Source organism: Solea solea, chromosome 11 (assembly GCF_958295425.1).
Source record: "Solea solea chromosome 11, fSolSol10.1, whole genome shotgun sequence".
Taxonomy (NCBI): domain Eukaryota; kingdom Metazoa; phylum Chordata; class Actinopteri; order Pleuronectiformes; family Soleidae; genus Solea; species Solea solea.
The window spans coordinates 10,862,360-10,883,347 of NC_081144.1; the positions used below are offsets into that span (position 1 = coordinate 10,862,360).

The 20,988-nt window shown below is 39.9% G+C and overlaps 1 protein-coding gene and 1 long non-coding RNA gene across 4 annotated transcripts; one reads left to right on the forward strand and one right to left on the reverse strand.

Annotated features, from left to right (window-relative positions):
- Nucleotides 1-637: 637 nt before the first annotated feature.
- On the forward strand, nt 638-5,487 carry ppdpfb (pancreatic progenitor cell differentiation and proliferation factor b). The gene is made up of 5 exons (XM_058644275.1): nt 638-797; nt 1,780-1,875; nt 3,127-3,204; nt 4,737-4,830; nt 4,964-5,487. Exons 2-5 carry the CDS (start codon nt 1,821-1,823, stop codon nt 5,076-5,078), a joined length of 342 nt encoding a protein of 113 aa, XP_058500258.1. The 5' UTR covers nt 638-797; nt 1,780-1,820; the 3' UTR covers nt 5,079-5,487.
- Nucleotides 5,488-8,892: 3,405 nt separating this feature from the next.
- LOC131468230 (uncharacterized) lies at nt 8,893-19,166 on the reverse strand. Of its 3 annotated transcripts, XR_009241689.1 has the most exons (6): nt 18,896-19,166; nt 15,685-15,766; nt 12,178-12,286; nt 11,844-11,936; nt 11,211-11,315; nt 8,893-10,346 (listed from the first exon to the last, which is right to left on the reverse strand). It is a non-coding gene; the product is annotated as an uncharacterized LOC131468230 (long non-coding RNA). The 3 variants fall into 3 exon arrangements; XR_009241688.1 differs by lacking the exon at nt 15,685-15,766 and having other exon boundaries at nt 18,896-19,161; XR_009241690.1 differs by lacking the exons at nt 15,685-15,766; nt 18,896-19,166 and adding an exon at nt 14,235-14,461.
- Between the last annotated feature and the right edge of the window lie 1,822 nt (nt 19,167-20,988).

A 20,988-nucleotide genomic window follows, 5' to 3' on the forward strand; every position in this document is an offset into this window, starting at 1 on the left:
GTTTTGTCTTTTGATCAATTCACTGCCAGTCCCACGAACAGCTAAAATACTGCGCCGAACCCTCAAACTTCCAGGCATCTGGTAGAGGACCCGAGCTTGAGGATGACACAGATACCACCCCAAGAGGGTGAGAGGGATGTTTTTTTTGTTTTTGTATGTATATGTATACATGTATGTATGTATATGTATGTATGTGTATGTATGTATGTGTATGTATGTATGTATATGTATGTATGTATATATGTATGTATGTATATGTATGTATGTATGTATATGTATGTATGTGTATATGTGTATATGTGTATATATGTATATATATGTGTGCTTGTGTGTGTATACATATTATATATAGAACAGGAAAAAGTTACATTTCCCAATCTAATCAAAAAATAGTCAAAGTTACACAAACAAACATACACCTATTATTGTAGTCTATAGAAGAAAGCATTGTGCTAAGAGTTTTATTTCATAAAGAGCCCCACAAGTTTGCACCGCCCGTGGCCGGTGTTGCAGTATCGCCAACGCCCACTAGTGAGCATCTGAGTAAACATGTCCCCTCGGCGTCTTTGATTGGCTACTTCTCAGTGCTGGGTGACCTTACGTCACCGCTCCTCACTATAAAGGCGGGACGCCGACGCTTTCACAGCTAAAAGAAGTATCGAAATCCTAACGGACGTTGGAGGGTTATATTTACCCAAAACTTAATTTCAAATGGGCCCCGTCGCCTAGCGTTTACTCCCCCAGCCTCGCCGACTGAGTTGAATTGGGTGCTTCTGAACATCAAGCACGTCCGAAAGGTGAGTGTGCCTTTTGTATTGAACTGTTATAAAATGGTGGTGACATTGAGGGGCATTTTAATCGTAATGGAGGTGGGTTTTACTGCCGGGGAGAGCTAACCAGCTAGCCTTCAGTGATAGCGTGTTTGCTTTTTGGTCATAAAAAACAAAGTAAACTGTCTGTATTCAGTCTGTTCTCATTGTATTACACTTTTGATCCACATATTAACGAACAGTGATATCGACAGATTCACGACTATCTATGTTATCAGTGTAAAAACACACTGTGTTTGATTGTCTTTGTTAAAGAGAGAAAACATGTCCCCTTTGAGGAAAAAGAGGCAAAGACATATAATTGTTTTCTGTTTAGGGACTCTGTTCATTAATTCCCGTCACTATGTGTTTAAATTGTGTTTTTCATGAAAACGTCAAAATGTCGGTTTGGTGCAGTGGCCGTCAAAAAATGTAAACAGGCTTCAGAGATGACGTCACGTGCTTTGCCACAACAGTCTTGCAATCGAAAATGTGAAAACATGAAGTGTAACCCCACTGGAGTTAGAGATTGTATTGTATTTTGTGTATTTTGTATATTGTGTACACACTATCTTTGTAAGCCCTGAGGTTGTTTTTGTCTTTGTTGCTTCACAACAATGGTGTTTCCTCCACACACTCTGTGGTATGCTTTGTTCTGACTGCAATAGTCTGTTTATTAATCAGTCACTGATCAACATTTTAAAAAGTCATTAAGACTTCTTGTAACTAGGAAAATTACAAAAAAACAAAAAAGAGGCGTACACCTGTAATACTCAGGATTTGAGTCATAAACATTCAGTCATGAGAATGGCCAGCGTTATCTTCTGTAATGACATTATATTATCCAACTTGACCTCATGAGTGGGTGTTTGATTGTAAAGGAACATAATAAAATGTTTCCAGTGTTTTGGTTGATTAATGTTGCCCTGTCTAGTTTTATTGCTCATACAGTTTTTTTTTTCCTATCCAGGTTTCCATCAAGCACAGTGAACAGCAACCAAAGACCTAAGAATGGCAGCTATTCCAGCAGGCGGTTCTCTTGTGGCAACCACTGACTACTACCGAAGTGAGTCTCTCCACATTTGTAATTTCTTATCAAACCAGTGCATGGGACCAAACTCCTCCCTCTGCCTGGATGACACACGCTCACTCTAGCCAACTAGATTAAGCCTATTCACAGTGGATATATGTCACATGAGTTATCTCATTGCTGTGTGATGACCGGTTTGTTTGGGCTGATAGTCAAGATGATGAAACAATGAGGACCTCACAGTCACACTTAGTTAATTGTTTTGTTGTTGTTAACTAGTTAATTGCATGGATATGTAAGTGGTTTTAAAAATGACTCCTGGTAATGTTAATACACAGTGCTACCAAATTTCAAAAGTGACCGGTCATTTCCTGTGTATCTACATCTGTGTTTTATTTATTATTTATGTAATGTCTGTCAAGCCAGTATTTTTTTTTTTTTACAGTAGTGTTTAAGGGAAGGAAACTGCAGTCCTTTTTGTCAGAACAACACCCTTCCTGTTTTATGTTCTTGTACCTAAGATGACTTCATATTAGAAAACGCAAAATCGAATTGGTCAAAGTCACATGTTCAGTTAGAGTCTCATTTAGCCATGTGCCTCAAAAGCAATCAGACTGCACAACACTACAGCATTTTTATCTTTTAGTATTTTGGATTCTGTTCCTATTGTACTTGCTCCATTTCCACCTGTACTGCTAGTCTTTTTGCTACTGTTTGAATTAACTTTACTCTTTAGTGGACCATCTTTTGATTATCTTTTTATCAGATTAGTTGTACAGGATCTACAGTATGCCTTTTTATTCAAACTCACAATGACTTAAGTCACACAAGGTTATTCACTATTTGTGTTGCCTAACCATGATGCCTCTTAGACTAATTCACCTGGGAGGAGCTAACAGATGAGTCTGCTGATTTTAGTTGCCATTTCCACAGCAAAGCTTGGGTTTAAAAAGTTAACCTTGGTTCTGTGAACAACATAACATTGTTTTACTCATGGATTAAAAGTGTTGTAATGGACTTCTAGGCTATTAAACTCAAATGGGTTTGAGTTTCACCGTTTGAACAGATATCTGAATTTCAAATCAAAAGTGACAGCCCCAGCTTCAGAGTTTTCTGTCAGGCGGTGACTATACACCCAGAGCAAAATAGATTTTTCATGTGTGATCCATGTAGAAAGAAACGGAGGCTTCTCCACCTTCTACATCTCACTTTTCTGTGCTGATGCCTGTGACTAAACAACTGCTTTGTCTTCTCATCCCCTCACCCCCCAATCCTCTCCTACTTCAGGGCGCATCGGCTCTACATCCAGCAGCAGCTCTTGTGGCAGTTCGGAGTACAGTGGAGAGGTCATTCCTCACCACCCAGGTATGCAAGTGTTTGTCTTTGGCAAAGGAAAAAGGCTTTTGTTTTGTATATTCCAAATCCATTGCTTCATCACTGTACTAGGTCCATATGTTTGTCTGAACACATCTTCTAATGACTCAGTGTTTTACTTTTGACTCGGCCCCCCTCCTCCTTCCTGTTAGGACAACCATTTCATAAGTCTGTAACTGCTTCATCCACGTCATACTACTGCTCAGTAATAATACATGCAGAGCGTTAGTTTCCGCAGCATGAGGGTTACTGTGGTTGGGTCAGCTATTGCCTCAGAGCCCACAGAGTCACCATGGTTGAGTCGCCTGAGATTATCTGCGTGTGTTTTCACTTTTTTCAAGATTTGGAGGATTGTTATAACTCAACTCCCTTTCAGTTCTCTGGTTAGGATGCAGATGTACTGTACATGGTGTTGATATGGTACAAGCACACATACATATAAAAGAGCTCCAGCTGTACCAGTGTGATCCTTGTTGAATATCTACTCTGTCGACTGTCCTCAGTTATCCTGAAACTCCCTCCTGCCCTATGTGAAAAACATTTGGGTCGACAGATTTGTGGTTGCAATGCTTCGTTATATCCACTAGGGTCTGTTTTTGACACACATTGAAGTAGGTGAAAGGGGAAACGGTGTGGATCCAGTGCACCAGCAACGCTGTTAATTCTTTTTGTGCTGTGGAATTTAGTTATGCAAACATTTTCTATAGTCTCTAACAACAAAGGAGTCTCACCTTTTGTTGATTTAGTAACATGCTCCTTGCATACTGTATATGTCTAATTCTGGACAGGCACCATTCTGAGAATCGGCTTAAACTAGCGGCCCCCACAGCAGTTGTACTGTATTTTTAATGGCCAACATGTAAATGCAGCTGTTCAAAGTAATTTAGGTGTCTGGCAGTTGGACACAGCTAATGGGGGGAAACCTGGCTCATTTCTGTCTCAGCTCATAATGAAATGGAGTGTGGAAAAACATGTATTCACGCCGCCCTTGAATGTTAAATTGTCAAATTATTAAAGTTAATGGGTGCTCACAGACAAAACACAATACTTGGTACTAAAAAATAAACATTTATTATGTTTAATCTTTGAAAAAACTGAATTATTGTGTTGTGTAAAGTAGTACTTTTAAAATGCATGTAAACATGTTAGTCACCCAGACATTGCGATTTACAGTCAAATTACAATCCAGTCAGATACAGTCTTTGGACTGATGAGGAGACTGAGTTAATGCTCTGTCAGCTCAAATAATTTAATATTAAGTTCAGGGATGGTAGGAAGACTCATCATGTTAACATCTAGCTGCCAGCTAAACCAGAAACCACCCAACACTAACCAACTGAAAGGGGGCATATCAACACCTAGCATAGCGTAGGTGGTCACACATTTAATAAGTCCATTCCCCTCGAGTGTTTGTATACTGGGACAAGGACAGTGGTCTACCTCTACTACCTGTAAACATACTGACTGGTAGCAGAGTTTCTGTAGAAAACTGAAAATTTGATGTCATCGTCATCTCTCCACAGGTCTCCCCAAGCAGGATTCTGGCCATTGGTGGTCCAGTTTCTTCTTTGGGAAGCAGCCAGGGATGACCCCACTGACTGAGGAGGCACAGCTGAAGTATGAAAAAACACTCTCACACTACTGACACTGTTACCGTGTCTTCATTTCTTCAAGGTTGATGTTATAATCTCAATTTTTGTAATAAAAAAAAAACATTGTCTCATTTTCCCTCTTTCTTTTTTTTAATCAGGGCAGGGGCTTCAGGTGTTGTGACCAACGGTCAGATCACCTGCGTTGCCAGGGAGATGGTGGTGCAACGCCAGGTGAGTGAGACCAATGATGCAGGAAGCCCCACCTCTTCCTGATCCTGCAGTCTCACTCTGATCTACACCACACCTTGGGGACGGCGGGGGGGGGGCATCAAACCAATGACCAACGCTAGGTGACGGGATGACGTCCCGTTTATAACCCTTTCATTCCTTTTTTTTTATTATTATTATAATTATTCACTGTAGTATAGGCTGCCTTTTGTGTTATTGTTTTCAGTAACCTTGTGTTTTTTATTGACAACTTAAAAAAGAAAAAAAAAAGTAACATGACTGATAAGCGCTCTCTCTCTTTTTTTTTAAATTAACATTTGTACTGTTCTTGTTCTGTTTGTAATACTTTGGTGCATAGAAACACTGTGGTGAAAACTTCCACATCTGTTTGTTAAACATTTTCCACTTTGTCACCCTGATTGCAAATGCAATAAAGTAGACTCTTGCAGCCTAATATTCTGTGTGGCGTTCCTGGTTTTTGTTCTTCTCACACACGTCAGTAAAAGCAAATTTTTTTTTTTCATGGATGTGGAAATGTGTGTGTTTGCCTGAGACTGGTTGACTGGTTTTGTACAGAGCTATTCAAGGAACAAAGTAAACAGTGAAAGAGCAGTACTTAATGTACTGTTGCTGCTTCTAGTGTTGAACCTTTACCAGCAATCTGTCTGGATTAAAAAAAACATTCCTGTACAAACAGGACTCAACTATGACTGTGAAGATATGTGTTAAGTCTTTTTCACAGTAGCGGTGCATAAAATCTCATATCTAGGGATAGGATTGCAAAATATAATCCTTTTATTGTCATTGCACATGTACAACGAAATTATAGCAGCAACCGAGTGTCAAAGTACAGGTAATAAAAAAAAAAAAGGAACAAGGTGTTCAGTGCAAAAGGGATATAAAATAGATAAATAGATAGTATGTACAGTGTTTGTTACAATATATGCACATTGTCCTTGGGTGGTGTGTGTGTGTGTCAGTGTTTGTTTGTGGTCAGTGTAGTGATGGCTTGTGGGTAAAAGCTGTTTCTGAGTCTGTTTGTTCTAGTTTTGATGGACCTGTAGCGTCTGCCGGAGGGTAACAGGTCGAAGAGGTCATGTGCGGGGTGTCTTCTGTGAACAGCGGGAAGAGTAGATGTCTCTGAGGGAAGGGATGGGGCATCCGATGATCCTCTGTGCTGTCTTGACCACTTGCTGTAGCCTCTTCCTTTCCGCCTCGGTGCAGTGGGAGAACCCCACCGTGATGCAGTAGGTTAAGATGCTCTGGATGGTAGAGCGGTAGAAGGCCACCAGCAGCTTCTGGCAGATGTTACTTTTCCTGAGCACTCTCAGGAAGTGCAGACGCTGTTGTGCCTTCTTGATGACAGCTGAGGTGTTAGCAGACCAGGAAAGGTTTGCAGAGATCACGGTGCCCAGGAAGGTGAAGGTATGATAAATATGATGTTTAAACAGAAGGGATGTGAACGAGGTGAAGGTTCAAGCTCAAGCTTCCCAGTTTTTTTTTTGTTTGTTTTTTCCATCATGTAAGATTTAGTTATTTTCATAGTTAAAGGGTCCAATTTAGTTTGAGTTGTTTTCATTTGGCAGAAATGGAAGATAAAAATAGTTACACTTATTTTGTTTATACTGTAAGTGTGCAATTATGTGATGTTTTTCATTAGTACGGAATGAGCCTTTCATATTAATATCAGGAGCCAGGTCGGCTCTACAGAGGCCACCATTTTCAGTGTTGATGCTAACTTAAGGCTACATCGTGTCTCCAACACAACTGAGAACTGTTAATTTATTAATGATTTATTTAGTTCTGTAATATTGTACAGACATTTCACAAATAAGATGTAATCGCAGCTATCGGGTGTGGGAACCACAGGGGTGGATGATGGTGAAGGGTGGGGGGGCTCCTAATTAAGTGCTCTGTAGGTGGAAATCAAATGCACCTTTTGCAGTGAGGCTGTGTAATCGTCTTTCTTCTTATGCTATTACATTAACTCAATTGTTAACTCAGTGTTTACAATTCCTGGTCCTAAGGGACCCAAAATGGTCAGGTTATCGTCAAGCGCCGCAATAGCCTGATAACGAGCCATTCATTGGAATCAGGTGTGCTGTATCAGGAGGACATCTAACACATGTAGGGCAGGGGGTCCCAACACTTCATTAACTAATGAATCAACAGCTGTGCAGGACTATCAGTTTGAGCAACTTCTGGCTGTTTTTACTGCTCACTTACTTACTTAACAGCTTCTCAAGACACTTGGTCCGAGTCTTGTGGCCGAGGCTTGAAACTGCAACGCTAATTCCGCACTTTTTAGACCCACTCGTAGGGGGACGGGATTTTTCTCAACTCAGGGGAAACTGAGGTTGGGAAGCACAATTTTTCAAAAATACAACCCCTATTCTAGTAATACAAAGCTAAATGCAAATCAGTGAAGTATTCCTTTAATACCCTGAGACTGTGGATAGGGGGTGTGGACCACTGCTTCATCACCTTACAAGGTAAGAGGAAGCTTGCACTCAGTTTGGTGTTTTTTTACAGTGCCTGCTGTGTTTTAAGTTGAGGTTAAGGCTGCTCATCAGTGTTTCTGCTCTCCTGCTGACTGTAGCTGATGGCCGATGCTATTTGAGGGCCATGTGCTGACTGAACTGCTGCTGCTGTATTTAGTCTGTGAGTTAAATTGCTGTGACAGACATTTGGCATGAACTGCATGATAACACGAAGCTGTCTTCAGTGGATAAAATAGCCTGGTGAAGGTCCAGCGTGTAAGAATTGATGACATCTAGTGGTAAGATGTCTCACCCCTCCTTTTCCCAAACGCGCGCCAAGGACCAAAGGTGGCACATGAAATGGAGGCTCTGTCTCGTTGTTCTTCTGAGCTGTTGCAGAAAAATGGCGATGTAAGATGGCAGCCACTGTAAAACCAAGCCCTTTGCCTAGAGGAACATATAAAAGGCTTGTTCTAAGGCCACAAAACGATTATACAGTTATACATAGACATGGATAGTGTATTTAGTATAACAGGTGTAGTATTTCTTTTTGAATAATATAGGATTTTAACAGAAGGGAAAAGAGAAGTCAGCTGAGTATACGTCACCTCAGCACAAGGCCAAACATATTCATACCTGTTTTCAGGATGAATTCAGATTAGACAATTCAATGTTGTTATTGACTTGATATCAAACGACTAAAAATCACTACTTAGGGAGTTAATCTCGCCATTGTCAGTGATACAATATAAATCCATATCAAAGGCCAGGTATAAATGACGTTTTTAATCAAAGCTCAGCTCTACGTAGAAGCAGAAATGACAAATACTTTAAATGGATTGCTGCTTTGACAAAAACCCATTCAAATGTGAATATGTCAAGATGAGTTTTTAGAAAAATCCTCACTGTTTTAGTCGTGTTGCAAAGGGGATGATTGCACAGTTATTATATTATTTGACTGAGACAAGCTGAGAAAAATCTCCCTGCTGACTGACGCGGCACAAATCCTGATGCACGGAATTTCTCTCATGTCTGTGAATGGGTTTGTGTAAGCACCGCTGTCCTCTATTCACTTCGTCAGTCTCTCCCTCTGTCTCTATGAAACAGAGGAAAGACAAACAGTGGGCGATGCCGCTGCAAAGTGGCCCCTCTGCATGACACAGTTGAAAGGTTGAAAAGAGAATTTGCTCTGTGGCTCATTTAAAGAGCCGCTTGTCCTCCCACGCTGCAGTTTTTCCAGGTCAATGAGTGCTCGGAGGTCATTGAAAAGAGGGAGTATTTTGCATGCTCTTTTGGCTTCTTTGTCACAGAGCAGCAATTCATTTTTTTACTGTCAAAAGGAAATTTGACTTGAATACAAATAGACAAATGCAGCACACTTACTGTATATTGTTTTATTTGATAATCACAAGTGAGGAATTGTTCTTTAATATTCTATGATTGGAGTTAAGAACCCTGAGCATGTTGAATTGTGAACTATCTGCTCCAGCTTGAACACCAGGTTTCACACAGGTGAGCTGTCCGCTTGCCAGGCTGATTCTTTTCTCAGACTGTGGTCATTCTTTGAACATTAATACAAAGCCACAAATGTGTGAAACTTGTCACTGAGAGAACAATGATGGTGGCTGGACTGCAGTGTCTTTTTTTTTTTTCTCTCTACTGATGCCAATGGTGCTTGCTCATTGTGTGAACTGTTGGGTTTCTCTTCTCGCTATAATATTGTTAAGTTTTTTTCCCTTGAGGGGAACCTATGCAGCCTTCAGTTCACATCAAAACAAGGCATTCAGTCCTTTGTTGGCTACTGTAAAAACATGGTGGCAGCCTCTGTTGAGCGGACCTGGCTAAAAGACTCATTCTGGGATAATGTAAAACAAGAATTCATACAATCGGCTTTGTTTATCTTCATTATCTTCTGCCATATGAAAATAATCTCTTCCATATTTTGCACACAGGACAGAAGGACATGAACGTATTCCTTCTGTCTTATAAGTAACAAGGTGATAGATTTCTCTTTGATGCTCCGTGCGATTGCTCATCGGAGATCCTTGGTGTACATGCTGTTCCTACTGTTTGCTTAATCCCAGACCTGTTACCCTTTAAGGCTAAAATGATACTTTCAGCAGTTTTTTAACTGAAAGTCATATAACCATGGCATGGTATGATCCTGGAAGGTTAATCATCACCAAACTGTGCATGTGCATATTTGCCCCTCTTTGTTTTAATCCAAAGTCAGTATCCGGCTGGTATCTTAATGTAAACTTAATGTTTCTGTAGTTTATTTTCTCAGTTTATCCTTTTGGTCTATAAAACATCAGAAAACAGAACAGTGACATATTATCATATGCTAAGGAATTTTCAAAATTATTGCATATTCACTTTCTTTCAATTTTCGAATTGATCATTGAAGTAATCATTGCAGCTTTATTTATATTGGTTACACCTATTGCACTTAATTACCCAAATCACTTCTGGAAAAAAAACATTAATGAAATGAGTGCCTGTCCACTCAAAGCCCATTTTCACACCATCAATTGTCTTTGACATTACTGACCCTCTTGCGATATTTCAATGTCCTTTTTACGTGATATTTGTCCATTTTATCCACATATGTCCATTTGATCCAGGCTGTCCAATCCTGAGCCGTCAAGACAAACGGGAAGTTAGTCGATGTGGGTTTCTTAACGTCCTTTGCAGTGAGGTGCACTTGGTCCTCTCTACTTGCCGCCCCACTCAGCGGGGCTGGACCGTTTAGAGGTGGAGGATGAACGAGAGGAGGGAAAACCGAGCACAATGTTGATGCACAAGCTTTTGTTTTCAATTCCACCTGATAACGCTGTGAATAGAGCACAAATATCTTACATTTCACAAAAGACTATACATTGATATGTAACTGTAAAAGAGACATTTTCTTAAGATGTATGTGTAGTGTAGGGAAGATTACTTTCAGGGTACATTATGTTTCCACCTACTTTCCACCTTCACCAGCCTGATGTCAGTGTTGTTTATTTTGTCTTTTCGTGGGGTTTACTAATAATTTTGACAGTTTTGACATAAATGATGGCTCAGGTCCTTTTAGCTCCCGCAGTTTCATGGCACATACTGGATCACTGAGTGGTCCTGACTGTTCTCAGTAGAACATGCTGCTGTGAAAATGGCCCATTAAAACTAAATGAGAGGATTATTCAGAATTAATCAATTACTTTAAAACATTTTTTAAAATAAATGAATGAGTCCAATAGGTTAAAGAGGGTGAATGTATGGATGTATATATACGGTAGCTTTGCGTGTTCATGTACTGCATATTGACATACTTACTGAGAGGACTTGTGTCAACTTGTTTACTTGCTTTCACACAGGGCGACGAAAGCCCTTAAAGATCCCCTTTCAAAGTGGTCACTATAGTGATAGTAACATATTGATTATAATGTATAAATATAATAATTCATGCAGGTCGTCTTAATTTCCGTGATAGAAAAGTTGCCAACAATTGTTGGAGACTGCATATCCCCTTGAAACCGAGAAAGCTAAATGGAATTCATCCTTTATTTGATTATTCACACCTGTGCTCTTCCAACTGTGTCCTGTGTCAAATTATCTGCCATGAAAAAGGGCGACTCCTTCCTCCCAGTATCTGACGTATTCTCTAAGCCTTTACAGGAGGGTGTACTACATTTGATGGACTGATGTGTTATTTTACCAGGAGGCGTTGCCATGGTGACCCAGAGGGTGACCTGTCTCTGGCTGACGGAGTCGTTCTGACAGGTGAACGCTGCCGGTGAAGGCTCCGGACTGGAAGGTAAATCTAAGAAAGAGACAGACGTTTAAGTCTTTCACTGTTGGTCATCTTTTCTGTTCTTGATTAAAAGTAAATGCTTTTTCTTTTTCTTATAAAGCATAGTTTATTAGATGCTTTTTACCGTTTTAGGCAGCGATCCAAACGTACTGTTTCAGAAATGTGTTTGTAATTCTGTTGAGTTAATTGATTTAGTGTTTGCAGTTTCATTTACTTGTGATTAAGTGGTTAGAACTTTTGTCTCATGAGTTTCTCTGTGTGTGTGTTTGTTTAAAGAGTGGTTCTATTGCCATGGAGTGAATAAATTAACTAAAAAGCAAGTTCACAATATATACCAACGTCTGTTCTGCAGAAATCCTGCCTTGTTAAGTGTTTCCTTAACTTAGGGAAGGGAAAACGCGTGTACACACACTCTCATACACATGTACGGCATACACCCATATTACAAATATAACTTTTGTACCCAGCTAAATATTTGTCTCCTTGTACGACAGTTAGTCAGCCTTTATTGAAGTGAGTGTGTGTGTGCATACATACTTTTATAAAAGTGGTTGCGGGCGAGCAGACAGGCTGGAGAGTTGACGCTGGTCATGGCGATTTGGAAGGTGTTTGACTTACAGGGTCAACATCCTACAGAGGGAAACAGAGAGGGAGACTGTGAGAGGTCATCACTGGGGTCAAACCTTCAAAACGTCTTCTTTTCTCTCAGCAACCAAATCACAGAGAATAGGTGAGAATGAGAAAGTATTGTACCCAGATATTCACTTCCTTCTCATATAAGACAAGCTGCTATCACTTTTTTGAGTGTGTGCGTGTGTGTGTGTGTGTGTGTGTGTGTGTGTGTGTAGCCAATCATTATGAATGAACTGACCTTTTAATGTGATAGGGTGGAATTGCCTCTTGTTGGTGAAGAGTCTGATGTCAAATGGTGATGATGATGATGATGATGATTGGACTGGTCTGCCAGGTTTGGGTCAGCCCTGAGCAGAGATACAAACTTCAGTGCATGTCATTTAAAGAGTTTATAGTGATCAAGCAACACACCACGTTTGTGCCGAGCTTTAGGCTTTAGTCATTGTAACGTAGCTCACAATAACGACTGTCACGTTTCCCCCAAAAATACATCCACATGCTGCTTTTCCGATGCTTTGGTGTCGAGATTTTCTGCTCAGGAGGACGGTGTAGTTTGTGTGTCCCCTCCATTTTCCACAACAAAACTTTAGTATTAGAAGTTAACGCTGGTTCTGAGAACAACTTAACATCCATGTTCGACCACTTTATCCTCCACATTAGGGTCGGGGGGCGATGGGCGCACACACACGGGGAGAACATGCAAACTCCATGCAGAGAGACCATGTTCAGACCAGGTCTTCTTTGCTGACACAACATAACATGAATGTTTTATTTTTCTGATTGATTCAAAAAAGGTTCTAAGGCCAAGCTGCACTCACTGCACTTTCTGCTGGCCCATGTGATAATTAGGTGTCATGGTCTTCTAGGCTGTATATTTTGAACTCAAATAGGGTTTTTAGGTTACACGCACAAACAGATGACAGCCCTAGCACACACTTAAAAATGCCTCTATAGATTTTGGGCCTTTAAACCTGTTGCTGAATGAGATGAGTAAACACATTTGGAACACAGACAAACACGACTCAAAACAGTCCGAATAGAGAAATGTCAATTAGTATGTCAGTATGGAGAGATGCTGTAAATGCCTGTGATGGAAGGAAAGATGCGATAAAGGAAGGCTGATAACGGAGCGGATCTGGATGTTCAAACACACAAAAAGGCAAACAGAGGAAATTATTGGTTCCAGTGAACTCCCAGACAGTTTGTTCAACCTGTCACCTAGAACACTGATGCTTCTATTATTGGATACTGTGTGTGTGTGTGTGTGTGTACGTGTGCATACATTTTACCCTCCACTGACTTTTGTTTGTGTATTCTTAAGGTAATGGTGTCAACTTGTTAAATCCATCCAGGTCAAACGGTCAGATTTAGCTTTGTGTCAGCGATTTAAACCGTTAACTTACATTATTAATGTTTTTATCTTAAGTTTGTTTTTTCATTATAGAAAAAACAAACTTTAGTAATTTACTTTTTTTTTTTTTTTCAATCAAATTTGGACTTGGCAAATTGGCCAATTGGACTTGGCCTGTTCTGTTATACCTTACTATACGTGTTGAAACAGTCACAGAGCGGGAACAATAGTCTTATTAAAAAAAGCTTGTAAAACATAACCACGGCTGTTGATGCACATCATGCTGCTGATGCTGGAACACAAATAAATGATGCCCCCCATATACAACGAGCACAGATGACATAAAGAGGGGTTGCACTAATATAGCAGGATCTCTGTATATATCAGTTTTTTTGATTTCTCTTCACTCTTTAAAGGACAGACTATTTGATTTGTTGTTTTTGGCTCCGTCGCCTGGTTTAGAAATCCGGTCTGATCCAAGTCTGGAAATGTAGGATTCTGTGAATTGATTTCAGGTATGTGGACGTTGTGTTATCTTGGTTCAAAGTCTCGTTTGCCCCATTCCAGTCAGTGTTTAGTGTAAAATAAGCAGATCCATCAGTGCAGCGATGTTAGCTTTAGATAAAAGGTTCTTTTTATGGCGACAAGGACTCAAAATATTTGTTTCAGTGTTGAAATGTTCTCTGACAACTTTCATGGAAATAGTTGGTCTAAATCTACACACGAGATAAGTTTGTTGACCTGGGTGGGATCATGGCTCATAGCTCATGGTTCTGAAGGTTGTGCTGCTACAGGGTTTAGGCCTTGGGTCTTGTAAGCATGAATCTTTTAAACTTACACAAATCTCCCTACAGCACACGTTAAGATATGAAGAACTGGCAATACATTATGTGTGTGAATGTTATCTATCTTGCCTATCTAATAATAAAAAAAATATGACATACCGCTTGTAAAGATGTTGTTGCTTCATGTGTAAATAGGAGGTTGCTTTTCAAGTGGATAGTGCTGCACAGCCACCCTCTGTCGCATAAACACATTTGGTTGCCCTGTGGCGTGCCGCGTGTGTGTGTTAGAAAGATAAGCTTTTCACAGATGTGTGTGTGTGTGTGTGTATGTGGTTTTTTATTTGTAGGTGACCTCTTCTCAGAGCTCTCACTTTTTTACTGAGTCCTGTGCTGCATCTGCTTCAGTGACGTGTGCAATCAAGTCAATTTAGAACCAATTTATGTTCTTTTTTTTTTTTTTGGTAAATTCATTACTATAAAATAGAACATATTTGAATGACCATTGCTATATATGGTTAAATTGTTGTATTATAGGTAAAAATGTTAATGATTTATAAAATCTCTTTAAAATGTTAACAAACGTGCCTTATTTTGAAAATCCAATAATAATTGATTTGATTTCATATTATGTGTCGATGATTGTCTTGTACTATTCTAAAGCATTCAAATAACGCGTTTGCTGTGAAGTAAATGTTGCCCATTTGTACATCATCCTTGTCGGTGGAACGAGGTCATGTGACGATGAAGCCAATCAGGACCTGTTGTGGCCCTAAAAACCCGCCAGTTCTGTATGTGAAGGAGACAGATTCTTGTAATGCAATATTACTGCTCTGTAGCCAGAGGTTAGTCTAATGTACTGTTAATCCAAAACAATATAAATATTGGATGTCATTGTACAAATAACGACAGGCATGACTGTACATGATTCCACTTGAGTTAAAAAATAAAATATTGTCTAATATTTAAGTCACAACCGGATGAAAATGATTGGAAATGTGAACATGGGTCATAATCATGCAGTGTAGATCATTTTCTCTTGTGAGTTTCTGCTGCTGTGCTGTGTACAGGCAGCCTAAAGTCTTATGTAAGCCCAGTCTGTCAGAAAGATGTAGGGGAAAGGTTATGGTGGCCCACTGTTGTTTTGTCCAACTATAGAGTGTGTGTCTTATTTTCCTTCCCTCATAACTGTAGCTGTGTGTGTGTGTGTCTGTGTGTGTGTGTGAGTGAGAGAGTGAGAGAGACATATTTTCATGCACATGTCACCTAAACACTCATGCAGCTGAGATTAACCCCCTTATTCAGCTTTAGTCTTTATTAGATCTGAATGAAAGTATAATCTACACAGGAAGCATTTAGTGGAGAAAGAAAGGAGGGAGGGAATGGAGGTAAAGGCAGAGGGGGTAGAGGAAGGAGAGAAGGAGTAATGGGACAAATAGTGGAAGAAAGGAGGGAAAAGAGAGGAAGATTCAAGGAAAGAAATTAGCAGCACAAGGAAAGAGGAGGGAGGAAGAGGAAGGAAAGAAAGACGGGAACAAGGAGGGAAGGAAGGAAGGAAAGTTAAAAGGAAGAATATGTAAAGATAAATGAAATACAGTCTGTTCACACCGACCTGGAACCTCTTTAAATCCTGTCCCTCTATTAAATGAAGCAGATCTAAGATCCAGCCTGGTGCTCTGCACAGTCCTGAGGGTCTGAGACAAACAGGAAGTGAGCAGAACATCTGCAGGTGCCCACAGAGGGGGGCGACAGACGGGGCCGTTCTGGGTTTCATAAAAAGGAGTGGCTTGTGTTTTTGTCAAGAGAGTCATGTCGCATCCAAGTTAAAAGGTCAGCAGCAGTTTGTAGCTCACAGACACACAGCTGCTTATTTTAGCTACATTTCAGCTGGATGTAGGTCAGAGGTAACTATGATGTAAGTGGAGGGATTTTCCCTCTACTTGCATGACTGTGCGGAAAATGGGAGGGTTTTCATCAATGTCAGCCTTATATTTGTCATTCTGAAAACTTTTGAAAGTGAAAAGAACCACAACGTTGTTGTCACCACCATCAGATGTGATGATGACACACTGCTGGCACTGAAAATATATTAACGCCTTGAACTTTAGTTGGTGAACCCATTTTGGTTTCAAGTCAAAATAATAATTTGACACATTAGCAAATCAAAAAAGCCTGCAATTTAGGATTTGTTTGTTTTACAAATCAAGATTCAAGATTATTTTGATTGTCGTGTGCTCCGTAACAATGCAACACTATTACCAGTAATGAAATTCTTTGTGTTCCGTGTTGCCTCAACTTTACAGAGTAGTATGAGAGGTAGAAATGTAGAGAATAAAGTTATATAGAGGAAGTATGTACAAAATAGAATAAGATGTATAATAAGTAGGTTCCAAAAATAATCTATATATACTGTATATAGAATAGTAAATTATAAATAAAGTGAAAGTAGCTGGTGCAAGCGTTAAGGCAGCTGAATGAGAATAATAATAAAAATCCACGTGTCACATGTTTACCATGCTCCTGTGATCCTGACCAGCTGTGAGTGACATATTTCACAGTAAAAGACTCAAAGATGTTTATTGCTATATGGATACTATGCAAATGCATAGGGCCTCGAGCCACCAGGGGGGCCCAATGCTGCATGTTTGGCCTCATCTGAGGAGAATTCTTATTTATTATTTATAAGTTGGTTTTGTTGTTGTTGTTTGCGCATTGATATGGATGCTGTCTCATAAGTCTCTAAGTCATAGCATAATTTATTTTCTGTTGATCTTGGGCTTAAAATTATTTTTGTGAGACTTTGTGTTGCTGTGAGACCTTGAGTTATGTTCTTGCTTTCAAAAGTAAACAGGATTGTTGTTTTCCTTGTATTATCATTTTTATTTTGTCTGTTTAACTCAATTCAAGATTTAAGAAGAATAATTAAGAGGTTATCATATCCTGTTTTGCTCCTTGTGACATGTAATAGATTGTGGCATCCTTGTGGATGATCTGAAGGGTTAGGAATCTCCCCATCATAATTTGGCAAACTAGGGGCCTATATGTTCTATTTTTGATTGGCACATGATCTTTATCAGTGTTTCTCTTTCCTGGTCCTGGGACCCACTGCCCTGCTTGTTTTAGATGTTTCCCTGCTCCAACAAGAGCTGTAGAAGCCTGATAATGACCCATTTATTTAAATCAGGCTTGTTGGAGCATGGAAACATCTAAAACATGCAGGGCAGAGGATAGGGAAACCCTGATCTATATGAATTGAACAAAATGTAATACACACCTTGATATTGAGCTGAAAAAGTATAGAAACTAGCGGCGTACTGGTGCATGTATTTGTATCCATAATTCCAAAAGAACTATGAATATGATAGAAAGAAGTAATGTGCCATCGGATAAAGTTTGCAATAGGATCAGACGGAAATGTCACAAACACACAAACAAAACCGTACAGAATGTCCTGTACTTAATGCAATGGCACAAACACAGTTTCTGCAGGTGGCAAACTTGTTCTATTTGTTCATGATATACGATACACAGAGAAATTAGAAACGCATAATGAGTGGTACATGACGACAGCCGTGTTTACCCGGTTGGATCTTTGGATTTTTAACACACTGTTGCTCTGTTGCTCTGACCACATCTGATTCGAGTTGATTTGAGTCATTATTGTGATCGGATGGTAAACCTCTGTCTTCAAATGCAACCAATAACATGAGTCATTTAGATTTTGAAATCAAATCAAATGTGTTCAAACTTCACATGGACTAAAATTAGGTTCACAAACAAAAAAAGTCAGGACAAAACAAGGAGAAGATGTGTGTTCATCTGTTTTGCTTTCCTGAACCATTGAGCATTTCACACAGTAAGTTCTGTTCTTGGTGATGACTTCACAGTATCTTTTATTGCTGTGTTTCTCAATCTTTTTATACTGGGACCCGCTTTACCTTATAAATTCACACTATGATCATGACATTGCATAATGTAGTAAATAATACAAACAAAACATTTGTAGAAAATGGACACGGGAACATTGGTTGCCAGTAAATCAGTGGAGTTACAAGGGCAAATGCCTCTGGATAAAGTTGTTACTCTTTGGAGAAGTTTGTGTTGAAGAAGCAGCTTTTGCAAGACACATTCTGAGCTGAAATTAAAAAGGGCTGTTCATGAATAACTGTCGGTCGTAAAGGGAGAAGGTGAATGTGCACATTATAATGTAGTTAATATAGAGAGCAATGAATGTATGCGTCTGCTGACTGTAACTAGAGCTGGTGGAATACAGAGCTGCAGCTGAGCCAAGAGGCACACGCTTAAAAGCTAAAGGGCAAAGGATATGACTTTCAAAAGAAGAAGAAGAATCAGGAACAAAATGTGCTTTGGATTTGTTACTCAAAAATAATCCCACATCGTTTTATTACAGCATGTTTGTAGAAATTAACTCCTTCTAAAAAGTGTTTTGTCATCATCACGCCCCTAATTTTAGAATCAAGAAATATGATGCTTAAATAACAGTTGTTTACAAATGAGAGGCAACTGTGTGCAGACTCAAATATAATGTGAATTAAATCAAAATTTGAATCATAACAAAGCTATATTAAATAAATAAAAAGTACACAAACTTGTCCTTATCAGGCCATTAAATCATGTGCTATCATTTGTGTTAGGGGTTAGTCTCTGAAAGTTGTTTAAATATACAACAGTCACTGTTTTAAAAGCCGGGATCAAAGGATCAAATGTCCAAGAAAGAACAAGTAAATGTCACCTTGTTTTCCCTTTGATGATGAGGTGAAAGTGAGACACCGGCTGTGAGCGACAGATAGAAAAGTCCTTACCTTTGGCTCAGTCTTTGCTCTGCTCCGGTCCAGTGGTCTTCACATCAGTGAAGCTGCAGAGCGAGATCAGTTATAAATCCAGACAAACGTCATCGTCAAGCCAGAAAGGACGTGAAGGAGTGTTGGTGGAAAAAACAGACGAATGATAGATACACGGGAGGACAATGGAACCTCAGGAAAACCAATCAGTTGCTTGTTTGTCTCAGATTCCCTCTTAGCAGTGAAGCGCGTCTCCTCCCCTCTGCAGACACACAACAAACACTCGGACATGCTCACACACTGAGGCTTTACCAGCTAAAGAGGCAGACCCTTCTCTGCATAATCCCCCCCATCCTCCTTTTGACTTCAAGTTTGAGTGGAGTCTCATGCCTCTCTGATTTAATGGTTTGTAGTTCTCTTTTTTTTTTATCTTTGAGGTCTGGTTATATGAGTGACTGACACATTTTTACATCATGGTAAACAGGAGTTGTTGATTCGCTGCTGCCTTCATTTGAATGTTCAAACTTGTTATTTTGTCCCCTGTGAGCTACAAACAGACTTTATCTGAGGGAGGTGAGAGAGGGTGAATTACAAGATTCAGTTTGAAATATATCACTTTTCTATTTGCATTGCAGGACTGTTGTCAGGCAGAGGTGTGACACCTCACCTGTACAAGGTCTTTTCAAGGTTCAATCACAAACCCACGCCCTATCCCCTCATCCTATACACTACCTCTCTTTTTGCATGTTGGGGGCCCCCAATACTAAGGTCATCCTAAACAAATTTGCACATGCAAGTGGACTGTGAATCCTTTAAATAGTGAGTCTGTGTGTAAACTGTAGTCTAAATCAAAATCTTTGAGTGTGTGTGATGGTAAAAGGTGAAAAAAGAAAGAAACAGAAAGGTATTACTTAATGTTAACCTGAACACAAAGTCTTTCTCTGTCTGAACAAGTAGCGGTGGTGATGTTATTTCAACAAGAGATGAATGAGACGTGTGGGGCCTCATAGTGGTTAGAACTGTTGCCTAAATGAGCAAGAAGACCTGAGTTTGTGACCCAGTCCAACTAAGGTGTTTTCCCTGTGTGTGCATAGGTTTGCTCCCACTGTCCAAAAACATTTAATAGTTAATTGTACACACGACTGTAAGTGTGAATGTGAGAGTGAACAGTTGTTTGTCTCTGTGCGTTTGCCCTGGAATAGACTGGTTCCATCCTTTGTCCTGGGATCGGTTCCAGCTCCCTATGACCCTCATAGAGAGGATAAAGCAGCAGACGGTAAATAAATGATGTGCGATTAGCTGGAAGACCGGAAAAGCCGGTTTCTGTGAGTGAGCGAGTTAATTTCCAACTTGTGTTTTGCTTTTCGGGCAAACAGTTGGATGATGTTTACATCCTGGATTTTGGTATATTTGTCTCGGTTCCAGGGAACATGTTCATTCCCACCTCCAATTTGGTTTCTGTTGAATCACTAAACAACAAAGGTGGTGTAGGGTCTGTCTGTTTCCAGTCAACTTTCACCTTGAATTCCTCTAAACATGTAAATACTGTATATTTATATAAGTTGGAATTGACTTGTTAAAGGGCCAGTTTGTCCAGAAAGCTAAGATGTCTGTCAAGTAACGAGATTGTACCACTAAAAGTGTTTGGTCTGTGTATACTGTAGTTAAGTCTGCATAAAGGTGATGATGCGGACGTGATCGGGCAGAAACAACAGGAGTCATCTCAGGTTTCTGAACGACTCAGAAATGAATGCTTTAGAAAAATCAGAAACTCACACAAGTTGTTGTGAGACACATGTTTGTGTTTATCAAATAATTGCAGTGTCCTTCCATTTGGATAGTGCACTCTGTCATATTGCTGTTTACATTACTTTGCCATTAATTGTGCAGCACTAACATTTAGCCTGAGAAATATGTGAGTGAGTGTGTGTGTGTGTGTTTGCTTTGAGCCAGCCTGTGCTGCAGTGCCTCAGCTCCTTGAGGGTGAACGGGTTCAGCGCAGCTGCCTGAGGGCGGGAACACCCGATCTACTGGGCAATATTGAATCACAGCTGCAGGTGTTTTTCCTGTTCAGATGCCAAACATTCGAAACACTCAGACTCCATATGCGTCCT